The 20,234-nt window shown below is 31.4% G+C and overlaps 1 protein-coding gene across 1 annotated transcript; it reads right to left on the minus strand.

Annotated features, from left to right (window-relative positions):
• Nucleotides 1-3,858: 3,858 nt before the first annotated feature.
• On the minus strand, nt 3,859-11,003 carry LOC146898704 (MLP-like protein 43). Its single transcript, XM_085734130.1, has 3 exons — nt 10,810-11,003; nt 7,366-7,432; nt 3,859-4,418 (listed from the first exon to the last, which is right to left on the minus strand). Exons 1-3 carry the CDS (start codon nt 10,927-10,929, stop codon nt 4,135-4,137), a joined length of 471 nt encoding a protein of 156 aa, XP_085590256.1. The 5' UTR covers nt 10,930-11,003; the 3' UTR covers nt 3,859-4,134.
• Between the last annotated feature and the right edge of the window lie 9,231 nt (nt 11,004-20,234).

Consider the following 20,234-nt stretch of genomic DNA (forward strand, 5'->3'; position numbering starts at 1 on the left):
TTTTTTTTTAGGGTGTTTGATAATTGACAATATATTATTAATATACATGTTAACAATGAAAAAAAGTGGATTTCTTCTTTTTATTTGTAGAAAGGTAGATCATACGGCCAAGATATATGCTTATGGTTACATTCCAAAATTATTCCTACTTTATCCACTTTTTGCCTATAAAAAAATTGCATTCATAGTTCGTTAGACAAATTTTCTACGAAGCTCTGTATATATATTTGTAACTTATTTTGTCTCTTCCATTCCTTCAATTTTATGTTTTGGTAGTTTTCATTTTTCTCTTCCAACTTCATGTTCATTTCCTTCTAATATTTTGTTATCTAATGGATATCCTTTCTTTGTAGGGTTTTGGAGAACGGAGAGTTTTTTTTTTTAAAATGGCACTTCTTATGTGAAAAGGTGGTTATCATTATTAATTTTGTCTCTTCCATTCCTTCAATTTTATGTTTTGGTAGTTTTCATTTTTCTCTTCCAACTTCATGTTCATTTCCTTCTAATATTTTGTTATCTAATGGATATCCTTTCTTTGTAGGGTTTTGGAGAAAGGAGAGTTTTTTTTTTTTTTAAATGGCACTTCTTATGTGAAAAGGTGATTATCATTATTACATTAAAATTTAAGTTTATTCATTATTATTTTTGTTTAACGTTGTATCAGTGATCTTCTGACTTTTATGTTAACTATTTTTGCTGATTTTGTAATATGGTGGATGGTTATATTTATCACCTAATGTTTTGTAATATCTGGAATTACTCCAATGAAATTATATCTAATTTTTTAGTCATTTTCTCATTCCTTTTATTTCTTTCCACGGTCTATGATATAGCTGTATATTTCACTCTATACATTGCATGGTAAAACTCCTATTGTCCTTAGGTTCTGAATTTTTCACTCACTTTCTTTGGTTTGTGGCCTTATATTATGGATTGTGTATTCTAGAATGGGGTTATGTGCAGCAGAAATCAATGTTTTTTTTTTTTTTGAATTAGATATGAGAGGGTTCCTTTCCAACAAGGTTTGTATTTTATCACCTACTGTATTTAATTTACATGCATTTTAATGTATAAGCTTATAAAAATGTTTGTTTTATTGGTTTTATTTGTCTGCTAATATTTGTTACCTCACAAGAATTGCTTTGGAATCTTCCATATCTTTCTATCTATCTATCTTCTATCTATTTATCTATCTATATCTTTCTATCTTCTTCATAAAAATTTGTCCCTCTCAAATTCTATCTAATCTAATTATTAATAATAGAGAATGACGTTTCTTAAAAAAAGAAAGTAATAGAGAATGATGATGATGATGATAATGATGTAGTTAAACTTAAGTTACAAAAATCTGCCACCCCTTCTTATTTCATTGTATTATAGTATAGTACCTCCTTATGTTTTTAATAATTGCATTATTATAGTGCTACTATAGAGCTGATTTAAAGTCTCCGTTCTAACGATTCCATGTATAGGCGTTCCAAAATTGAAGAGATGTACAAATTAATAATCTTTGTAAGTTTAACGGAATTTTTTAGCCTTAGGATTTCATTATATATTGTGGTTTAACATGGTAAATAACATATTGAATATTGTCCACTAATCTACCACTTCTTACAAATAAATGTGTTATTTTTGTACAAAAAGTAATAGTGTATTTTTAATGATGTACCTAAGTAATAGAATAAAATTTTGGACTTCAATGCATGACTTTTTACGAGTAAAATAACTGTGTGGCTCTTAAAAGGAAACTTGAGTTAACGATATGCAAGCATTATGTCTATGTGGCACTTCTAAAAGAGCTTATTCTCACTCTCTCTTATTCTCCACTCTCTCTTATTCTAAAATTCATTATTTATCTCCACTATATAAATTTAATGTGTGATGTTAATGATACAAAACTAAAACGTTCACTAATATTTAACTAAAAAAACTTGAAGAAGAAAAAAAGTAAATTGCCCATTGGAAGACTCCAAATAAGTAACTATTATTCATCATGTATTTGTCTTAATTCTCCACTTAAGTTGAACATAAATCAACATTTACAACCCAAAAATGTTATAATATAGCTTTTTTTTTTACTCAAAAGATATGCACAATTTCTCTCATAAAATACAATGCTATTGCCATATCTTTATTTTTTTAGGGAGCCAAATCTTTATTCTTGAATGATGATTGAAGCTCAACAACCATAATTCAATACCTGTTATTAAACCCATAAAATGGTATTAATATGGTATTGTACAATATGGAAGAAAAAATCGTTTTGAGAAATAATAAATTCTTAGAGAATATCCTATATAAGTTTGCAAAATCCCATGCACTTCTCCATATTTTACAACTACATCCATTTTGTGTGTGCTCCTTCCTTTCCCAAATTTATCAACTTCTTAATATTTCAATGATTTTGTTTTAAAAAAAATATACGACAATCATTTTGTTGCTTCACTAATCTTTCAACTACCTTTTTATTTTTTCATATTCAATAATTATTTACCACTCTCTCACTCAATACGGTATAATTTAAATTAATAAATTGATGGGTTACAAGTGTTTTTAATTGCTTATTATCCTATTGACTTTAACATACCAAAAAATAAGAATGAAATAAATAAGAAAATGGTAAACCAAAAAATATACTAAAAAAAAATACCAACACTAAATAAAAGTTAAAGAGAAAAATATAAAAGAAATCATTGTATCAACACATGAATTGGATTTTCAATAAATATGAGAGAAAAAGAAACAAAACCTCTAAAGACGAGTCACATTCTGACTGCTTATTTCAGTTGTTTTTGTGAGCAATATTGACAGGAAACATGAATACCTCTAGCTCTGAATCGGAAAGAATAAGTGATACCAAGAGAAAAAGTAAAAACACATGTGATTGCATAAAAAAAGTTTTTATATGATTACACTAATATGATAAAATATTAAATATGATACAACTCTTCAAACTTATGAAATATGAACAAGAACCACCAAGAACTATATTAATTATCCTAAAAATATTTTAACATATATGAATTCTCATAAAATTTCTAATCAACCCTCTTATATTTAATATAATTTAATATTAAACATAACAATATCAACATATTTTAAAACATTATCAACCATTTAGCTTTATGTGATTATGCATATCATAATTATTATTTTCTCGTTTGAAAAATATTTTAAGTATGTATTCTAATCAAACCCGTGCAACGCACGGGTTATATACCTAGTTATAATTTATTTAAAGGTAAACCATACATTTAGTTATTTTAACTTATTGCGTGATTTCAATTTGGTATCCTAGCTATTTCTTTTTTTCAACTAATTTTTAACCTCAATTATCTAAAGTGGATGAACATTTTATGATCAAAGTGAAATCCCAAAATAATTTAAGAGACCAAGTATGTAATTTAGTACAACTCTTTTTAAAGGGAAACGAATGATGTTATGAAGGCAGCTCATATGAAATCAAAGAATTGCATTTTTATCAATGTGAAATTACATGTTAAGGATATTCAAAATAGAAATTATGTATTGAAAATTATGTCTATTTATTTCTCAAAAAGTTAAAAATTAATTTTTCATAATAAATATTTGCTATTAATGAAATTCTAAACGTGTCATAAGAGTACAACTTAGCATGACATTTTATTTTTATTTTTATTTTGTCAGTGACTCCTTTGTGCAGTTTTGCACAAGTAATCAGCTCATGATAATGTAACACAAAAAATCAGTTCATAATAAAACAAAGATCGTGATTAACTTGAAATGAATTTTCTTAAACTGCCTTCTACTTAATGCTTTAGTAGCACGATGAAGATTTGGCAAACTAAACCTTAAAAAAATGAGAACATTATACACAAATTTTTTAACTTCGAAGCACACAAATACCCATTTATTTGCATCACACATATTATAAGATACACTCCTCAAGATATCACCGACATTTATTCCATACAAACGAAGGATTAAGGGAAGCAAATATGCATGCTTATGCTACATGCCATTATACAAACATCACACTAGCTTTTATTTTATTTTATATGCTCACACTAGCCAATAATAAAGATGAACACTTAGTTATATCCATAAAAGCCAACCCCATTAGAGCATAACTCCTTATTCAAATGACTTGATCACTTACAGCTCTACCTTTTCCCCCTTGAAAAGATGACCATCAATATCTCTAGTGCTTTTGCTAAGGTAGTCCATCCAGCCATTTGGAGCATCAATATCCTCATTGTTCTTCTCATATTCAATAGTCCATCTAACAGCAGAACTTCCATCAGCCTTGGTAATCAATTCTAAGATGAGCTTAAAGACCTTATAGTTTTCAATATCACCACCAAACAGCTTGTAAGTAATTTTTTTGTTCTGCTCATCAACTTCTTCAACCTTCTCATTGCATGTGTGTACCTCACCGTCTGTTGTTATGTCAAAGGCAATTAATATCAATAGCAATAAAATATGTTTTTTCCAAGAGTACTTTAAAAAGATTGCAAGAAATAAGAAAAGTGTTGGAGCAACAAAGTGGTTTCAAATGTGTGTGACTATTACTAGATTACTTTTAATTAAATATATATTTAATGTTAACTTTTTACATACAAAGACAAATTAGTTGTACTAGAAATGGGTATATTGGAAAAAAGTAATAAATGCATATAAGAATTTGTATATGGTTTTATTTTTAAGGACAATTTTATTTTTTTAATAGTCTTATACATTAGGGACGAAAAAGTATAAAAAAAAAGATATTGATAAGGATTCATTATTTTAAAAAATAAATTATTTTATTATTTTCAATTATATTTTTTGAAGAAGTTATTTTCAATTATATTAATGCATATTTTTGTGTCAAGATGTGAGGTTATCAAGATAATAGTGTGATTTTATAACTTCAAGGAACAAAGTTTAAATCTCACTTAATACAGTTGTAAAATGACTATTTTTCTCACTGTTTTTTTTTGTTTTTTTTTAAATCGGTAAAAATATATTGAAACTATTCAAACTCTACTAGGGTGTTCGCGATGTGGTTTGAATTGGTTTTGAGATAAGATGTTATTCGATTCGAAATAAAAATCACATGCGGTTCAGTTTGGTTTGGATGACTATTCTGAAAAATAATCGGTTTGATGTAAAATATATTAAAAAATTAAAATTACAGTATGAAAATTGTCGATTATTTTTTAAACGTATGAAGTAATAATAATATAGATTAAGTTAGTGGAATATATAAGATTAAAAACCAACAAGTAACATAATAACGCAAGTGATAAGAAATTCAATCAGATCCTAACAGTTTTTACAAAACAACATCCAAACACATCCAAAAATATTTGGTTTTTTCCGGTTTTCAATTTTTTGGATCGATTTTATTTCAGATTGGTTTGAATTTGAACATCCCTAACAAGCATGGGTTAACATGGGTTGAGTTTAGGGATGTTCAAATTCAAACCAATCTAAAATAAAATCGATCCAAAAAATTGAAAACCGCAAAAAATCAAATATTTTATCGATTTTATTTCAGATTGGTTTGAATAAAATCGATTCAATAAAAAATTTATTTCAGATTGGTTTGAATTTGAACATCCCTAATTTTATTGAACAAGCATGTCCTAGTTAACAAGGTGAACTTAGGAGAGCATAAACAATAAAAGCCTAAGGGTCATAAGAAAACTACCAAAACGGATGGTAGAGAAGCACAACATACATGGTGCATCTCTTATATTATTTTAAGTAGGGTTAATTATGTTTCTAGTCCCTATAAAATAGCGACCTTGTAAGTTTAGTCCCTACTTAATTTTAATAGCATTTTTAGTCCCTATAAAAAAAAATTTACTTATAATTTTAGTCCCTGCTAAAACAAAGTTTGATTAATTATCCTTAAACTCTTAAATTTTTGAACGATTTTTTTGAGACAAGATTAGAACACTATGAAAGGTTCGTTTACTAAAATTTAGAATTTTCTGACATGAAATGAATTAAATATGAATTTTTTAAAACGACAAAAGTTAAAGATAAAAAGTAATAAAATCTGGATGTAGAAATCAAATTTTGCGATAATTTTTTACGGACGAACTTTTAGTAATGTTCTAAACAATTCTGCAAAAAATTGTTCAAAAATTTAAGAGTTTAAGCATAAATTAAACAAATTTGAATTGAGTAGGGACTAATACTCAGTACAGAAAAACAAAATTAGGGACTAAAAATGCTATTAAAATTAAGTAGGGACTAAACTTACAAGGTCGCTATTTTATAGGGACTAGAAACATAATTAACCCTTTTAAGTAAAGCCTTGTAAAATTATATACCTCTCCCTTTTCTAAATATTATAAATTAAGTGATTATAGGTTCTAAACCCAGAGGGTTTGTCTGACTCTGATGGATTAAACTTGGGACCAGTTTTCCACAAATCAAGTGTTAACTCGTAGACTCGTCCGAGTTTACGTTTTTAAGTATCAAAAACGTGTTAACTCGAAGGTAAACTCATTTTTTTGGGTGAAATCTGACTGTTTGACGAGTTTGACCGAGTTAACACGTGTTAAACTCGTGTAAACTCGGGTAAACTCGATCGTGTTTCCGAGTTTACGTTTAAAAAAAAACACTTTCTTTTGGACCATTTTTTTGGGTCGATTTTCTTTCAAAACTCAATTCTTTTTTTAAGCCCAAGGTACTGAAATTAATGTCGAAGTGAGTTCAAGCCATGTATTTGGTTCTAATATTGAAAACACTTTATCGTCTGGAGTAGAATTTGATGAAGTGGGAGATTAAGACACTGATGATAATGATGTTATGAAACTTTAGAAAGATTGAACTTTTGAAGAAATTAACTAGTTTATTTTTTAGATAGGTTTATTAAAAACTTTAGAAACTTGTGAACTTGCTTTTTTGGATGGTTTTTTGGATGGTTTAGTCTTATAAAACTTATGATTTTGCAAGTTAATTTTGTATTTTGATGCTAAGTTAAATATAACTCTTCATTATGGTGGTTATGTATACTTTGTCTTTATAATTAAGTCATATTTTGCACTAGACCTATTTGCAATATTATATTAGCTTACATATGTCATGTATATAATAAATTTTATATAATTTTAATCTTAGGTAAACTCGTACGAGTTTACGATTCAATTTTACATAGGTACGTAAAACGAGTTGAGGTAAACTCCCGAGTTGTAAAACCTTGCTTGGGACTCCATAATGTGGTCTTCTCTAGTGACTTTATACCTCTTCCCTTTTTAAATATTATAAATTAAGTCCTCATTATAAAATATTAAAAATAAAAAATTTAAAGATGAAAACTTTTTCAAATGAAATAAGCTGATGATCTAGTTATCAGATCAATTGAATTAGAAACACAATTATTATTACCTATGACATAAGTCCAGTGTTTAACTGAATCATTGTGATGCCAATCTTCACCTTCATGAAGCTTGGCATGATTGTTAGAAAATTAAATCAAGCATAATCTAGAAGATTTTAGAAGTATGATGTGGCTTATGAGATAAGATTGCCACTTAAGTTGCAAAGTTTGAATTGAACACTAATACTTAGCTATTAGTAACTTACTTGTCCATTAAGTTTACTTAACAATTAAGAGTTGCATAAAAGAGCAACACATGGATACTAGGTGTCTTATGTTTGTATAATTACTTGGAAGCTAAGTATGCTTAGTCATTAAGAATAGTCTTGGTATTTTGCCTATAAAAGGCCATGCTTGTACCATTGTGACATATCAAGTTTGAGTGAATAAGATTAGTGTGTTAAAAGAAATTCTCCATTGTTCTCTTTGTTAGTTTACTTGTGAGTTTGTGTGTTATATGTCCCACTGATATCAAATTGGTATCAGAGCAGGTTAGGTCCTGCAAAGTGTCAGCGTCAAAAATAGTTTGAGTGTGTGAGGAACAAAATTGTTCTCACCGTGTCAAAGTCAGTGTCAAAAATAGTCCAAGTGTGTGAGGAACAAAAGAGTTCTCACTGTGTCAAAGTTATTGTGAGCGTATTTTGAAAGAGATATGGCAAACAATTTCAATATCGTTTGGTCCGGCCCCAAACTGAATTCTGAATTAGATTTCAGTTATTGGGAATTTATGATGACAACACATCTTAAAGCTCACAACATCTGGAGCTATGTGGAGTCTGGTTTGCAACAAGGAGCTGATGAACTTGCTCGTAGAAAGGACCAGCTGGCACTATCACAAATTCTTCAAGGAATAGATTACTCAATTTTCGGCAAAATAGCAAATGCGAAGACTTCGAAAGAGGCGTGGGACATATTGAAGCTGTCACACAAAGGAGTTGAGAAAGCTCAGAAATCGAAGCTGCAGTCTCTGCGTAGAGAATATGAAAGGTACGAAATGTCCAGTTCTGAAACAGTGGAACAATATTTTACTCGTGTTATTAATCTTGTCAACAAGATGAGGGTGTATGGAGAAGATATTCCGGATAGCAAGGTGGTGGAGAAAATTCTACGCACCATGCCGATGAAGTTTGATCATGTGGTGACTACGATATTAGAGTCCCACGATACCGATACCTTGTCGGTAGCAGAGTTGCAGGGGAGTATTGAAAGTCATGTCAACCGAATATTAGAGAAGACTGAAAAAGTGAAGGAGGAAGCCTTGAAAAGCCAGGTGAACCTCAACAACGCTGCTGAATCCAGTCAGATGGGTGAAGCCAGAGTACGTGACAATTTCAACAATGGAGGAAGAGGAAATTTCAGAGGTAGAGGTCGAGGAACCTTTAGAGGAAGAGGACGTGGCAACTTCAATCAATGGAGAGACAACAATTACAACAATTTCAATCCTTCCCATCATGGAAGAGGTGGAAACAACTTTGGATCCAACAATCATGGCAGAGGAAGAGGTTATTACAACCAAGAGAGGACAAATAATGGTTGCTTTAATTGTGGAAAGTACGGGCACAAAGCAGCCGATTGCAGATACAAACATCAGGCAAACATGACGGAGAATTCATATCAAGACGCTGGCGAGTCTTCTCAAAATCAACAAAGTTTATTTTTAGCAAGCAATACACTTTCGGAAGAAGAAAATATTTGGTATTTGGACACCGGATGTAGTAATCATATGTGTGGGAAAAAGGAATTATTTTCTTCTCTGAATGAAATGGTAAAATCTACCGTGAAGTTTGGAAATAATTCAAATATTCCAATTGAGGGGAAAGGCCAAATTGCTATCAAATTGAAAGATGGATCGCAAAATTTTATTAGTGATGTTTTCTATGCTCCTGGTCTTCATCACAACCTCTTGAGCATGGGACAACTGTCAGAGAAAGGTTACAACATGCAGATTCACAAAGGCTATTGCACGTTGATTGATAGAAATGGAAGATTCATAACAAAGGTAAAAATGTCTCCTAACCGCCTATTCCCTCTAAGAATTCAACATGATCAATTTCCTTGCTTGATTTCAATAATTCCAAATGATGATTGGTTGTGGCACATGAGATTTGGTCACTTTCATTTTTCTGGCTTGAATTATCTGTCACGAAAAGAATATGTTTCTGGTTTGCCTATTGTGAACATTCCAAGTGGTGTATGCGAGACATGTCAAATTGGAAAGAAGCATAGAGAATCATTTCCAACCGGAAAGTCTTGGAGAGCAAAGAAACTCCTGGAGATTGTTCATTCAGATTTGTGTTCGGTTGAAATACCAACACCTGGTGGTTGCAGGTATTTTATTACTTTTATTGATGATTTTAGCAGAAAGGCTTGGGTGTATTTTCTGAAGCAGAAATCAGAAGCTATTGATACCTTCAAGACATTCAAAGCATTCGTGGAAAAACAAAGTGGTTGTCAAATCAAAGCACTCATAACAGACAGAGGCCAAGAATACCTCGTCGGCACAAATTTCTTTGAGCAACATGGAATCCAACATCAGTTAACCACCAGATACACTCCTCAACAAAATGGAGTAGCTGAAAGAAAGAACAGAACAATCATGGACATGGTGAGATATAGAAACAAGAAAAAGCACGTCAGGGTACGCGTTTCATCTAGGCACCGGTATAATTTCATGGTCTTCAAAGAAACAACCTGTGGTCGCTCTTTCCACAGCTGAAGCAGAATATATAGCAGCAACCAGTTGTGCTACTCAAACAGTGTGGCTAAGAAGAATTTTAGAAGTGATGCATCAGAAGCAGAATACTCCTACGGAGATATATTGTGATAACAAATCAGCAATTGCACTAAGCAAAAATCCAGTTTTTCATGGACGGTCCAAGCATATTGATATTCGATTTCACAAGATCCGAGAACTAATTGATGAGAAAGAAGTGGTGATCGAGTACTGTCCCACTGAAGAGCAGATTGCAGATATTTTTACAAAACCGTTGAAGACCGAGTCATTTTACAAAATGAAGAAAATGCTTGGAATGATGCAAGCTTGATTTAAGGGAGGCAATGTTAGAAAATTAAATCAAGCATAATCTAGAAGATTTTAGAAGTATGATGTGGCTTATGAGATAAGATTGCCACTTAAGTTGCAAAGTTTGAATTGAACACTAATACTTAGCTATTAGTAACTTACTTGTCCATTAAGTTTACTTAACAATTAAGAGTTGCATAAAAGAGCAACACATGGATACTAGGTGTCTTATGTTTGTATAATTACTTGGAAGCTAAGTATGCTTAGTCATTAAGAATAGTCTTAGTATTTTGCCTATAAAAGGCCATGCTTGTACCATTGTGACATATCAAGTTTGAGTGAATAAGATTAGTGTGTTAAAAGAAATTCTCCATTGTTCTCTTTGTTAGTTTACTTGTGAGTTTGTGTGTTATATGTCCCACTGATATCAATGATGAACTCTTTCACAAACTTTGTGCACTTCGTGGAGTTCTGATGAAAATAGTTTGAAGAACTTCTCCCCAGGTGATTTGATCCCTAGTTCAGTGATAAGTTTCCCAGCGAGCACCATATTTGGAAAGAAATAAAAAACTAAATTCACAATAATAGAAAGAAAGAGAAGAAAGAAACAAATATGGGAAGTTTTATGATATGATGGTGAATGAAACCACATGACTTAAATAGAAATCTGATAATTATGCAGTAGACCCAACAAATTAAATTATGCGTCCCACTTATTGTTCCGTGCTCCCCCAACCTATATCATGTCATGATCTAATTTACAAAATATTTATTATTGTCCTGCCATATCATTTATAAATTTTATATTTTATATTTAATTTAAACAATTTAAATTTCCTTTCTAGAAATACATTTTTTCTTGTAAATTATTTTAACCAATAATTAAGTTCTTTTACAAATCAGATAAAAATAATTATATTATAACAATTTCCTTCAAGCAAATTTTAGAATTTTCTAAATAAACATTAATATTTTGACTCATATTAGCGTGGATACGATCCCTATTCTTTAGGTTGTACAATCTGTGAATGTTATCGCACTTCGAAAGGCCGACCCTGAGGCAGTTTGGAGCACATGGGAATTATTGCTCCAAACGAGCATAACTTTTTGGAAACAATCAAAAACATTGAATTAGAGCAACATGAAGAAATTACTGAAAACAAGGTTGTTTGTGACAGACAACGAAGAGGTACCAGTTCAATGTGCCAGCCTAGAGGTAAATCTTGAGCTCCATGAGGCTGAAATTGTTGTATATTACAATGCAAATGACCTATTGATAATTTGGCCAACTATCCCCCAACCTCCACCATAGTTGCCCTATTTTAGAAAAGGATAGAGTTAGCGGAAAAATTATTGAATCATGAAAAAAATTCCTTTTACACTGTACCTCTCAAAGAGCCCGTAAAAGAAAATTAAACTCAGTCGAGCTCCCTACCAAACCTGTTCCAAGGGTACACCATCTTCAATTCCTCCATAACTATTCTCTATTCGATAATTAGGGGTATCGAAAATTATGATTCCATAATTGCTTTAAAAAGTTATTGGAAAGGTAATGAGTGTGTGAATAAGCTTGAAAACCACGGGGATGTTATAGTCAGTGGCGGAGCTAGAAATTTTGATTAGTGGAGGCACCATATATATAGTTTGTAGCATTAAATATATATTATATTTTATTTTTGGAAGCGTAAATATACATCACAATTATTCTCTACTAATTGTCATTTTTTGAAAATGATATTACTGAATTCTTGAAGTTTCCGATCTAACACTGGATAGAACAATTAAATTTTTTAAAAACTTTCTCCAATTTACACTTCGACTTCTTTTTTCTCCAATTTAAGGCCTTCTATTATTAAGGCCTCACCACTACCACTATTTCTAAATAGTAATGTCGATCATCATTAGAATTTTAGATGATTTTAATCCAGTATTGATCTATGGTAGACGACCTATTAAGATAATCTAGCAAAGAAATTACAGTGTGCCATATGTGTAAATATATATTCTAACAATAAGTTATTTAGTAGTGTACTAATATAAATTGTTTTCTTATATATATAAATTAACTTTGTGACCATTGGTGATACTTTGGTGGTATCAAATAACTTTGCAAGACTACAATGGGATGAGACATTGGTTTGCCAAATATTCATGTTGTAAGTAGAAAGACCCACCAAGAGTTCTTAGTTAGTTTTAACTTTTAATATAATTTAGGAATAGAAAAACATAAAAGGTGTATAATCTACTAGAATTATCAATTACTATGAGCCACTATATATGTAATAGAAGTAATGAGCTTAATTGTATGTGGAGATCTTATAATTTTATCAAGGCTATCTCACATAATATAGTTCGTAAAAATAATTTGTGCAGGCAGGAACCCACACAACCTTGTGTGTGGCTCCGCCACTGGTTATAGTTGGGGTCGTATGTGAGATGCTTTGCATCCTTTTATTACGGAGGTTTTTAGAGACTTCTTCGGTTTGCCGAATTTTCTATTTCCTCAGTTTCCTTATTTATTTTTGGGTTAAATATGTTTTTTGTCCCTATAAATATGTCAACTTTTTGTCTTAGTCCCTCTAAAATATTCCTTCAACGTTTAGTCCCTAAAATTTTTTCCATCTTCACTTTTAGTCATTCCTTTAAAGTAAACTCATATGTAGAATTTATATTTTTGAATAAAATTTTGCAGCAAAATTCATAATATTATAAGAATCTCTCCCAAAAAAATTAGAATTTTTTAACAAAACATGAATTTAAAATGAATTTTTTTATTTTTAACGGTTCAAAATTCATATTTAATTTGTGTTTTGTTAAAAAATTATAATTTTTTTGGGAATTGTTTTTACAATATTCAACACATTTATGCACAATTTCATTAAAAAATACAAAAATGAACTTAAAAATAGAGACCAAAAGTAGTGATTGGAAATTTTATAGGAACTAAAACTTAAAGAAATTTTTTAGAGGGAATAAAATGAAAATTTGGTATATTTATAGGGACCAAAAATATATTTAACCTTTTTTTTTTTTTTTTTTTTGCTTTGTCCTTTTAAGGGTTTTGGTTTGACCAACCGTCTTCTATATAGTTTTCCTCTTTTTTGAATATATATATATATATATATATATATATATATATATATATATATATATATATATTAATGACTAAATCTGACAAGTGCACCAAATTGTTTGAACTAATAAAGCCATAAGTAAAATCGTCTCCATTGAGGGTGAGAAAAACACACAAGAAGGAGGGGGGTTGAATTGTGTAGGCTTTTTGTGGTTCCTTTTTCTGAGTGTTATGACTTGATAAGAATCTGTGGTATGCAGATTCTGACACAGAGCTTGAATATAGCAGATTAAGTTCGTAACACAAAGATAAAGAGACAGAGAAAGAGAAAGCAGACACAAAGCAATTTTATATTGGTTCCTCCTACAATCCAGGAGAAGTCCAGTCACCTTGTACTTACAAGGGATTTCACTATAATCACACATGATTACGAATTGCTCAAGGACACTTCGAAAAGACTTCTCTTTGCTCAAGCACAACTACATGAGACTTCTATGCTCTAGGACTCTACCTAAAGACTTCCTACTCAAGGACAACTCCAAGAGCTTAAGCACAACTGCTTAAGACTTTCCCTTGCTAAAGGACAACTCAAAGGGACTTATATGCTTAAGCACGCAGGCGAGAGACTTTCTAAAATGTTTGCACAATTGCAAACAAATTAATTTGTTCTTACACTAGATTTTACAATGGTAGTGTAAACTGAACAAATGAACATACTCCTTAAGATTTCTAAGATATAACTTAAAAATAAATCATAAGTGTTTTGCGCTATTAAATTTGACAGAGTAATGGCACAATAAAATTGCAAAGTCTTGATACTTCTTCTTCAGCTCTGTCGCGGTGATGTTTAGATATCAAGCTATTGGTTGGTGTTGACTCACAAATTTAAGTTCACCACCGAGCTTTTATTTTTTCCAAGGAAAAGGGGAAAAGTTCGAATAAACCCTAATTTTTAGAGATCAAAGTTTCGGGGGTTGTTTATGCAAAGGGAAGGTATTAGCACCCTAAACGTCTATAGTACTCTATAGGAACCTCTTGTTTTTATTTATATTGTGCTAAATTGATAACTTTCTTGTAAATAAAGGCCTAAGTGTAAATAAAAGTCTAAGTATGAATGAAGAAAGAAAGATAATGTTTTTGTTATTTTGTTGATTTGGAAAAGTAAAGTCTTTTGACTACATACCCGAATGGGATCAAAATCATGTAGTTCGAGGTAAAAAGGCGAGTGATTGGTTGATTGATTTTAAAGTTTGAAAATGTTTTTGAGAGGATAAGAGGCCGAAATGGCATAGAAGAATAAAATGTGATTTGATTGATTTTAAATGAAGAAAAAATGTATGAATATGATTAAAATTGATTGAAGTTTGATTGAAAAAAGTAGGAGTCACTTGGTTTGAATTCCAAGGTTTGTTAATAAAAGATATTTTGTGATTTTTCAAATTAAAGTCTAAAAAATTAAGCGTGATAAAATAAATTAAAGCGCGAGGGATTTCATAAGGACGTTGGATCCAAAATGAAAGTCCCATTTTCCTTGGAATTAACTATACTACTATTTTTGCGTTTTCGTTTTTTAACGTAAAGCGGAATAAATAAATATGCATGCAATGCAAGATTTCTCATTTATATTTACATTTGTCCCTAAAATACATTCTAAAGCATAATAAATATAAAATTCATGAAATGATATGAAACTAGGTTAGTTTGTGTTGTTGCTTTTGTTATTGAACAAATATTGGATGGATGAAAACTTGGCCTATTTTTGTTGTGGTTAGGTTTCAAAAAATCCGAAAAGGTCTAGTTCCGATAAACCCGAAAGGGTCTGTTTGTTGTTGTCGTTGTGGATCGATATATGGTGTTGTTGTTGTGATGGTGGATGTTGTTGTTGCGATGGTTATTGTTGTTGTTGCGAAGGTGGATTTCGTTAAGGTGACATCGATTATTGTTGTTGTTGCGAAGGTGGTTGTTGTTTTTTCAATCTAGGTTTGTTTGTCGTTGATTCTCTTAAACGACAGTGTTGCAACTTTCCAACGATAACACTGTGCATGGTGATGGTTTTGTTTGGTTTGTCTTTGATTTTTTATTTTCGATTTTGGTGGTTTTGTCGCTCCTCGGTTGCCGTTTAGTGGCTTCTATTGATTGTTTTGTGGTGGTTGATGTTTAGTTTTAGTTTATCGATTTTTTGGTCTTATGTGTAAGACATCTCAACTGTTTGGGCTGTTTTTTAATTGGTTTCGTAGTCGTTTTGTTGGATTCAGGTGTGAGAAGAGTAACACATGTGTTTTATAAGGGTTTTCATATACATGTAGGTGTGCTTTGGTGGAGGTGTTTTGGTATATTGGGCATGTGTGTCGTTTTTGCCCTAGGGCGTTGTGTGAGTGTAATCTTGAGGAGCAATTTTCTTGTTGCATGATGTTACCGTGGTTTTTGGTCGGTTTTCGCTGTTCTTTGGGAGGTGTATTTTTGGATGAAGGTGCTTGGGAGAGCTAATGGTGTTGTTTGGGGTTTTATTACCGATTGTTTTTCAAAGGGTGTTTGTTGTTGTGCTAGTTTTTTATGTTTCTTTTTGGGGGTTGTGTGCGAGCAACAGAATGTAATGATGGAAGTTGTTTTTGTGGCAGCTTGTGATGATGTTTGAGGGATTTGGTACAACTTTTGTTTATGTTGTGCGGAGGTTTGTCTTTTATTTTGGTGTTACTTTCTTTTTAATGTTTCCTTTTATTGATTCCGGTGTAGCCCTTGGTTAGGTGGTGTTTTCTGTAGGTTTTTTAGATTTTGTCTTTGATGTACAAGTGTATGGGTTTTTTTAGATTTTTTAGATTCTAGCCTAGCACTCCTTGTGCTGGTCAGGTCTCATTGTGATTTTTATCAATTTTGTTTTAGCTTCTTCAAAAAAAAAAAAAAAGACGAAAAGAAAGAATCGGAAATATTAAATGAAAAATTTACTTCAAAATTGGAAATATGAAGTTTTTTTTTTCTATTATTTTTCCCGCTCTAGCAGTTTCTTATAGGCACTATTTTTTTTAAAAAAATTACCATTTGTTCAGATTTTTAAAAAAACAGTGGCATATATTATTTTAATGACATAAATATAAATGACAAAAACATAAAATAAATGCAAATATAAACAAAATTAAAAGGACAAAATGATACAAACAAAATCTTATTCTATTAATTTATCAATACATTTATAATAAAATAAAGCTTAAGCTTAAAGCTTATTACATAAAATATTCAAAACTAATCCCAATCTATTAAAAACCTAAAGTTAAACCTATGGTGCAAGAAGATGGAGGAGGAAGCAGGAGGGGGAAGGGGAAAAAAGATGGTGGGAGAGGGGTTGGGGTAATGGTTCTTTCCTTTCTACGGCAAAAGAAACCTTGATGTTCAACCTTGCACCCAAACAATCCAACCTCACACCCAAACACACCGCGCTTCTTTTCAGCGTGTCACTATCCTCATTGACTATTCATATAATCCCTGAATTTCCAAAGTAGCCTTTTTGTATGAAAGGATAACGATGGAAACACATTGTTGTACAAGGAAGAAGAGGAGAGAGTGTGAGATGATGGTGTGAGAAATTGTGAAGGTTTGAAGGGTATTTATAAGGGATATTGATCCGAACACCAATCTAGCTGTAGTTTACTACAATGCGGGAAAACCACGAATCTTCTTAGGATTTGCACGGATGTCACGCTCTTTGGGTTAAGGGATCAGCTGGATCGAATCAAGTGTCAACTCAACCATAGATACACAAGGAGGGTGGATGGTGTATAGTATCGACGCCTATCGATCGACTCGACCGGACATGTGCGGTTCAGCCAGATGATGCTCAGGAACAATGACGACGTGAGAACCATGTTCTCTATCTTTGGTTAATACATTACTAAAGGACCAATCGAGTTGGACTCTTCGTATAACACCCTTGAACCCACAAGCAATATTTAATGCAAATAAATCAATTAATCAAAAGATTTCAAGATGTTCCGTCATCATTTTCTCAAAACATGCATAATTTAGTTTTCATAAAACTCGCAGCGGAATAAAAACAACAAAATCTCAAATATCTCAGATACATCCAGAATATCAAAGTGCATGAATCACAAAATCTCAACAACCTATTTCAGGTCTCATAATACATGAACAATATGGTCTCAACATAATCTCAAAGATAAATAAACATAGAATCCCGACAATCCTAATCAGAGCGTATACTAAACTCCATGCAATAAGAAAACAAGGAGTGCACCATGCAAGCCTCGGGTCATCACGTCTCCATGAATGTCCTCAAGCCTGCACATCTACACCATTTTTATAATTGGTGAGGAGGTCAACCAAACGACTACTAAGGGATTAGATAATATTCACATAAAAATATATAAGTACCAATACAGTATCCTAGGAATCAAGTAAATTATGCATATATACAGACAGGCTCGCTAGGCAGGAACAGGGAACCCAGAAAATGGGTTCCCTCTCGGGAACTCATACGAAATCACCCCAAAAATCCCATTTTCGATCCCAATTCATCCAAAATTGTTGTATAAACTTCATCAATTAATTAAGTTTTCATAATCATGCTCATTTTTCATAAAAACTCCAAAACTTCCCAATTCAACCCAAACTTTACAACTAACATCAACAATTCATAACCCATCAATATTCAAACATACCCAATGATTCAACAAGTGATTTAAAACATGTTTGAGCAATATTCATCAACATAATTCATGATTTTCACACATTTAAGCAAAATTCTCAAAAACAACTTATTGTATATCATCAACCACAAACTTAAGCATATAAACGACTTAATTCCACAAAGTTCATCATACTCGTAATTAACATAATTATTAAGCACGGATTTCAACATCCAATTAATGAAAATCAACAAAACAAACATGACACAAAAGCTAGAAAAATTATTATAGATTATTATGAGAATCAAACCTATTCCCCTTACCTCAATCTTCTAAAAGCTTAAGCTAGAGCTTCAATATCCTCTTCTATCTTACTTCCTAGCTTTGCTCTCCTCTTCTTCCTCTTATAAGATCTTCTTCTTTCTTTCTCTTCTCTTTATCTCTTTATTTTCTCTTTCTAGCCACGTTTTGGTAGATCTTATGAAATGAATACACAACCCTAATTTCTTACTAGAGTTATCCTTATATAGTCTCACTAAATGGTTAAGGTTTCCTTCATTCTTAATGGGCCTAGTAACTTTTCTCTACTTATTAAAATGTTGCTACAAAATTACATCATTAAAACCTCATAGTAAATACTCATACACCACCATTTTAATTAATTATTCCAAGTTACTACTAACTCTACTAAAATAACTCACCACACTAAAAACTACTAAAACACCCTTCAATTCCAAGATTAATAAAATACCCTCACTCATCAAATGAACAAAATGCCCTTAGTCCTAAATGACTAAAATGCCCTTCTCATCTAAAAATCCGCTAATTCCAAATCAAACACACAAATAAACAATTAAACATATATATTAAATAAATAAATAAATAAATAAATAATCCTAGCGAAAAATGTGGTGTTACACTTCGTTGGTCAGATCTATTGAAAAAATTCAGAAAAGCTTGATTCAGCCTTGAAACTACGAAGAGACCAAGGCTCTGTTGGACGCACCAGACAAAGACATTAGTTTAGCTGATCCATGATCTATTATGTTTTATTTTATTATGCGTTTTATGTTGTTGTTTTGTTGTTAAAATAAATATATGTTTGGTCATTTTATGAACCTCACTTCTTCTAGAAGATCTTCATCATGTTGTCAAAAATCTCTCCGTTGAATCAAGTACAAAAGCATATCTTCGAATACCTTCCCAGAAGATTCATCACTTATGGTATTGTGTTGTTTTAAGTTGTTTAATTATTTTGGTATCTTTTTTAAATTCATTCTTATTTCATTCACCATGAAAAAATACCAATAATCAAACTTACACACAGTATGGTGCTATTCGGATTGTATAATCCGAAACTATTTAGAGAGATTCGGATTGTAAAATATGAAACCTCCTAGTCACAGACTAGATGGATTATGGCGTTTCACCCAAGGTTTGGACGTTTTGTGTCGTGTTTAATGCATTTTTTGTTGGTTGGACCATGAAAAACGTTTCCTTTGACTGTAGTTATAGTCTAGGACCGGTTTAAGGCTATAAATAGCCTTGCATGCTTCAATAATTTCATTCATTCTTTACTTCCCATCTTTTATTAATTTTTCTTAAACTTTTTTTTATTTTTTTAGGAGTGTTTATGGTGTCATGGTCTCTCCTGACCGTTCAAAGATTCCCCGCAATTGCTTTGCAGTTTATGTGGTGATTCTACGACGGTTAGTAGAGACCTTTGACATCAAATACAACACAGAAAATATAGCTCATATTATCTCGGATTGTAAAATCCAAAAATACCTAACAATCTGTTTCGGATTTTAGAATTCGAACATATGGTATTTTCGAGAAAAAACATAGGGTATACGGGTAGATGATATGGTGGGAAAAGTAAAAACCTTTTTTTGTACAAAAGATTACAAAGCCCATTAGCAAAATGAAAAAGATTATCAAGCCCAAAAGAATTCTCTTCAGAAAAAAGAGCCCAAGCTAAACTAAACATTTAAATGAAAATTACATAATTTGTTACTTAACTTAATTTCTGGTAACATTTTCGTCCTTTTTATTTGTCTTGATTTAGTCTTTTAGGTTATAAATGACAATATCTTGAAATTTTTTAAGAGATTTTTTCAATGAAATATAAGTTTCTTGGTTTTT

The sequence above is a fragment of the Medicago sativa genome, chromosome 8 (genome assembly GCF_051527215.1).
Source record: "Medicago sativa cultivar Bolivia chromosome 8, Bolivia_mono, whole genome shotgun sequence".
Lineage (NCBI taxonomy): Eukaryota > Viridiplantae > Streptophyta > Magnoliopsida > Fabales > Fabaceae > Medicago > Medicago sativa.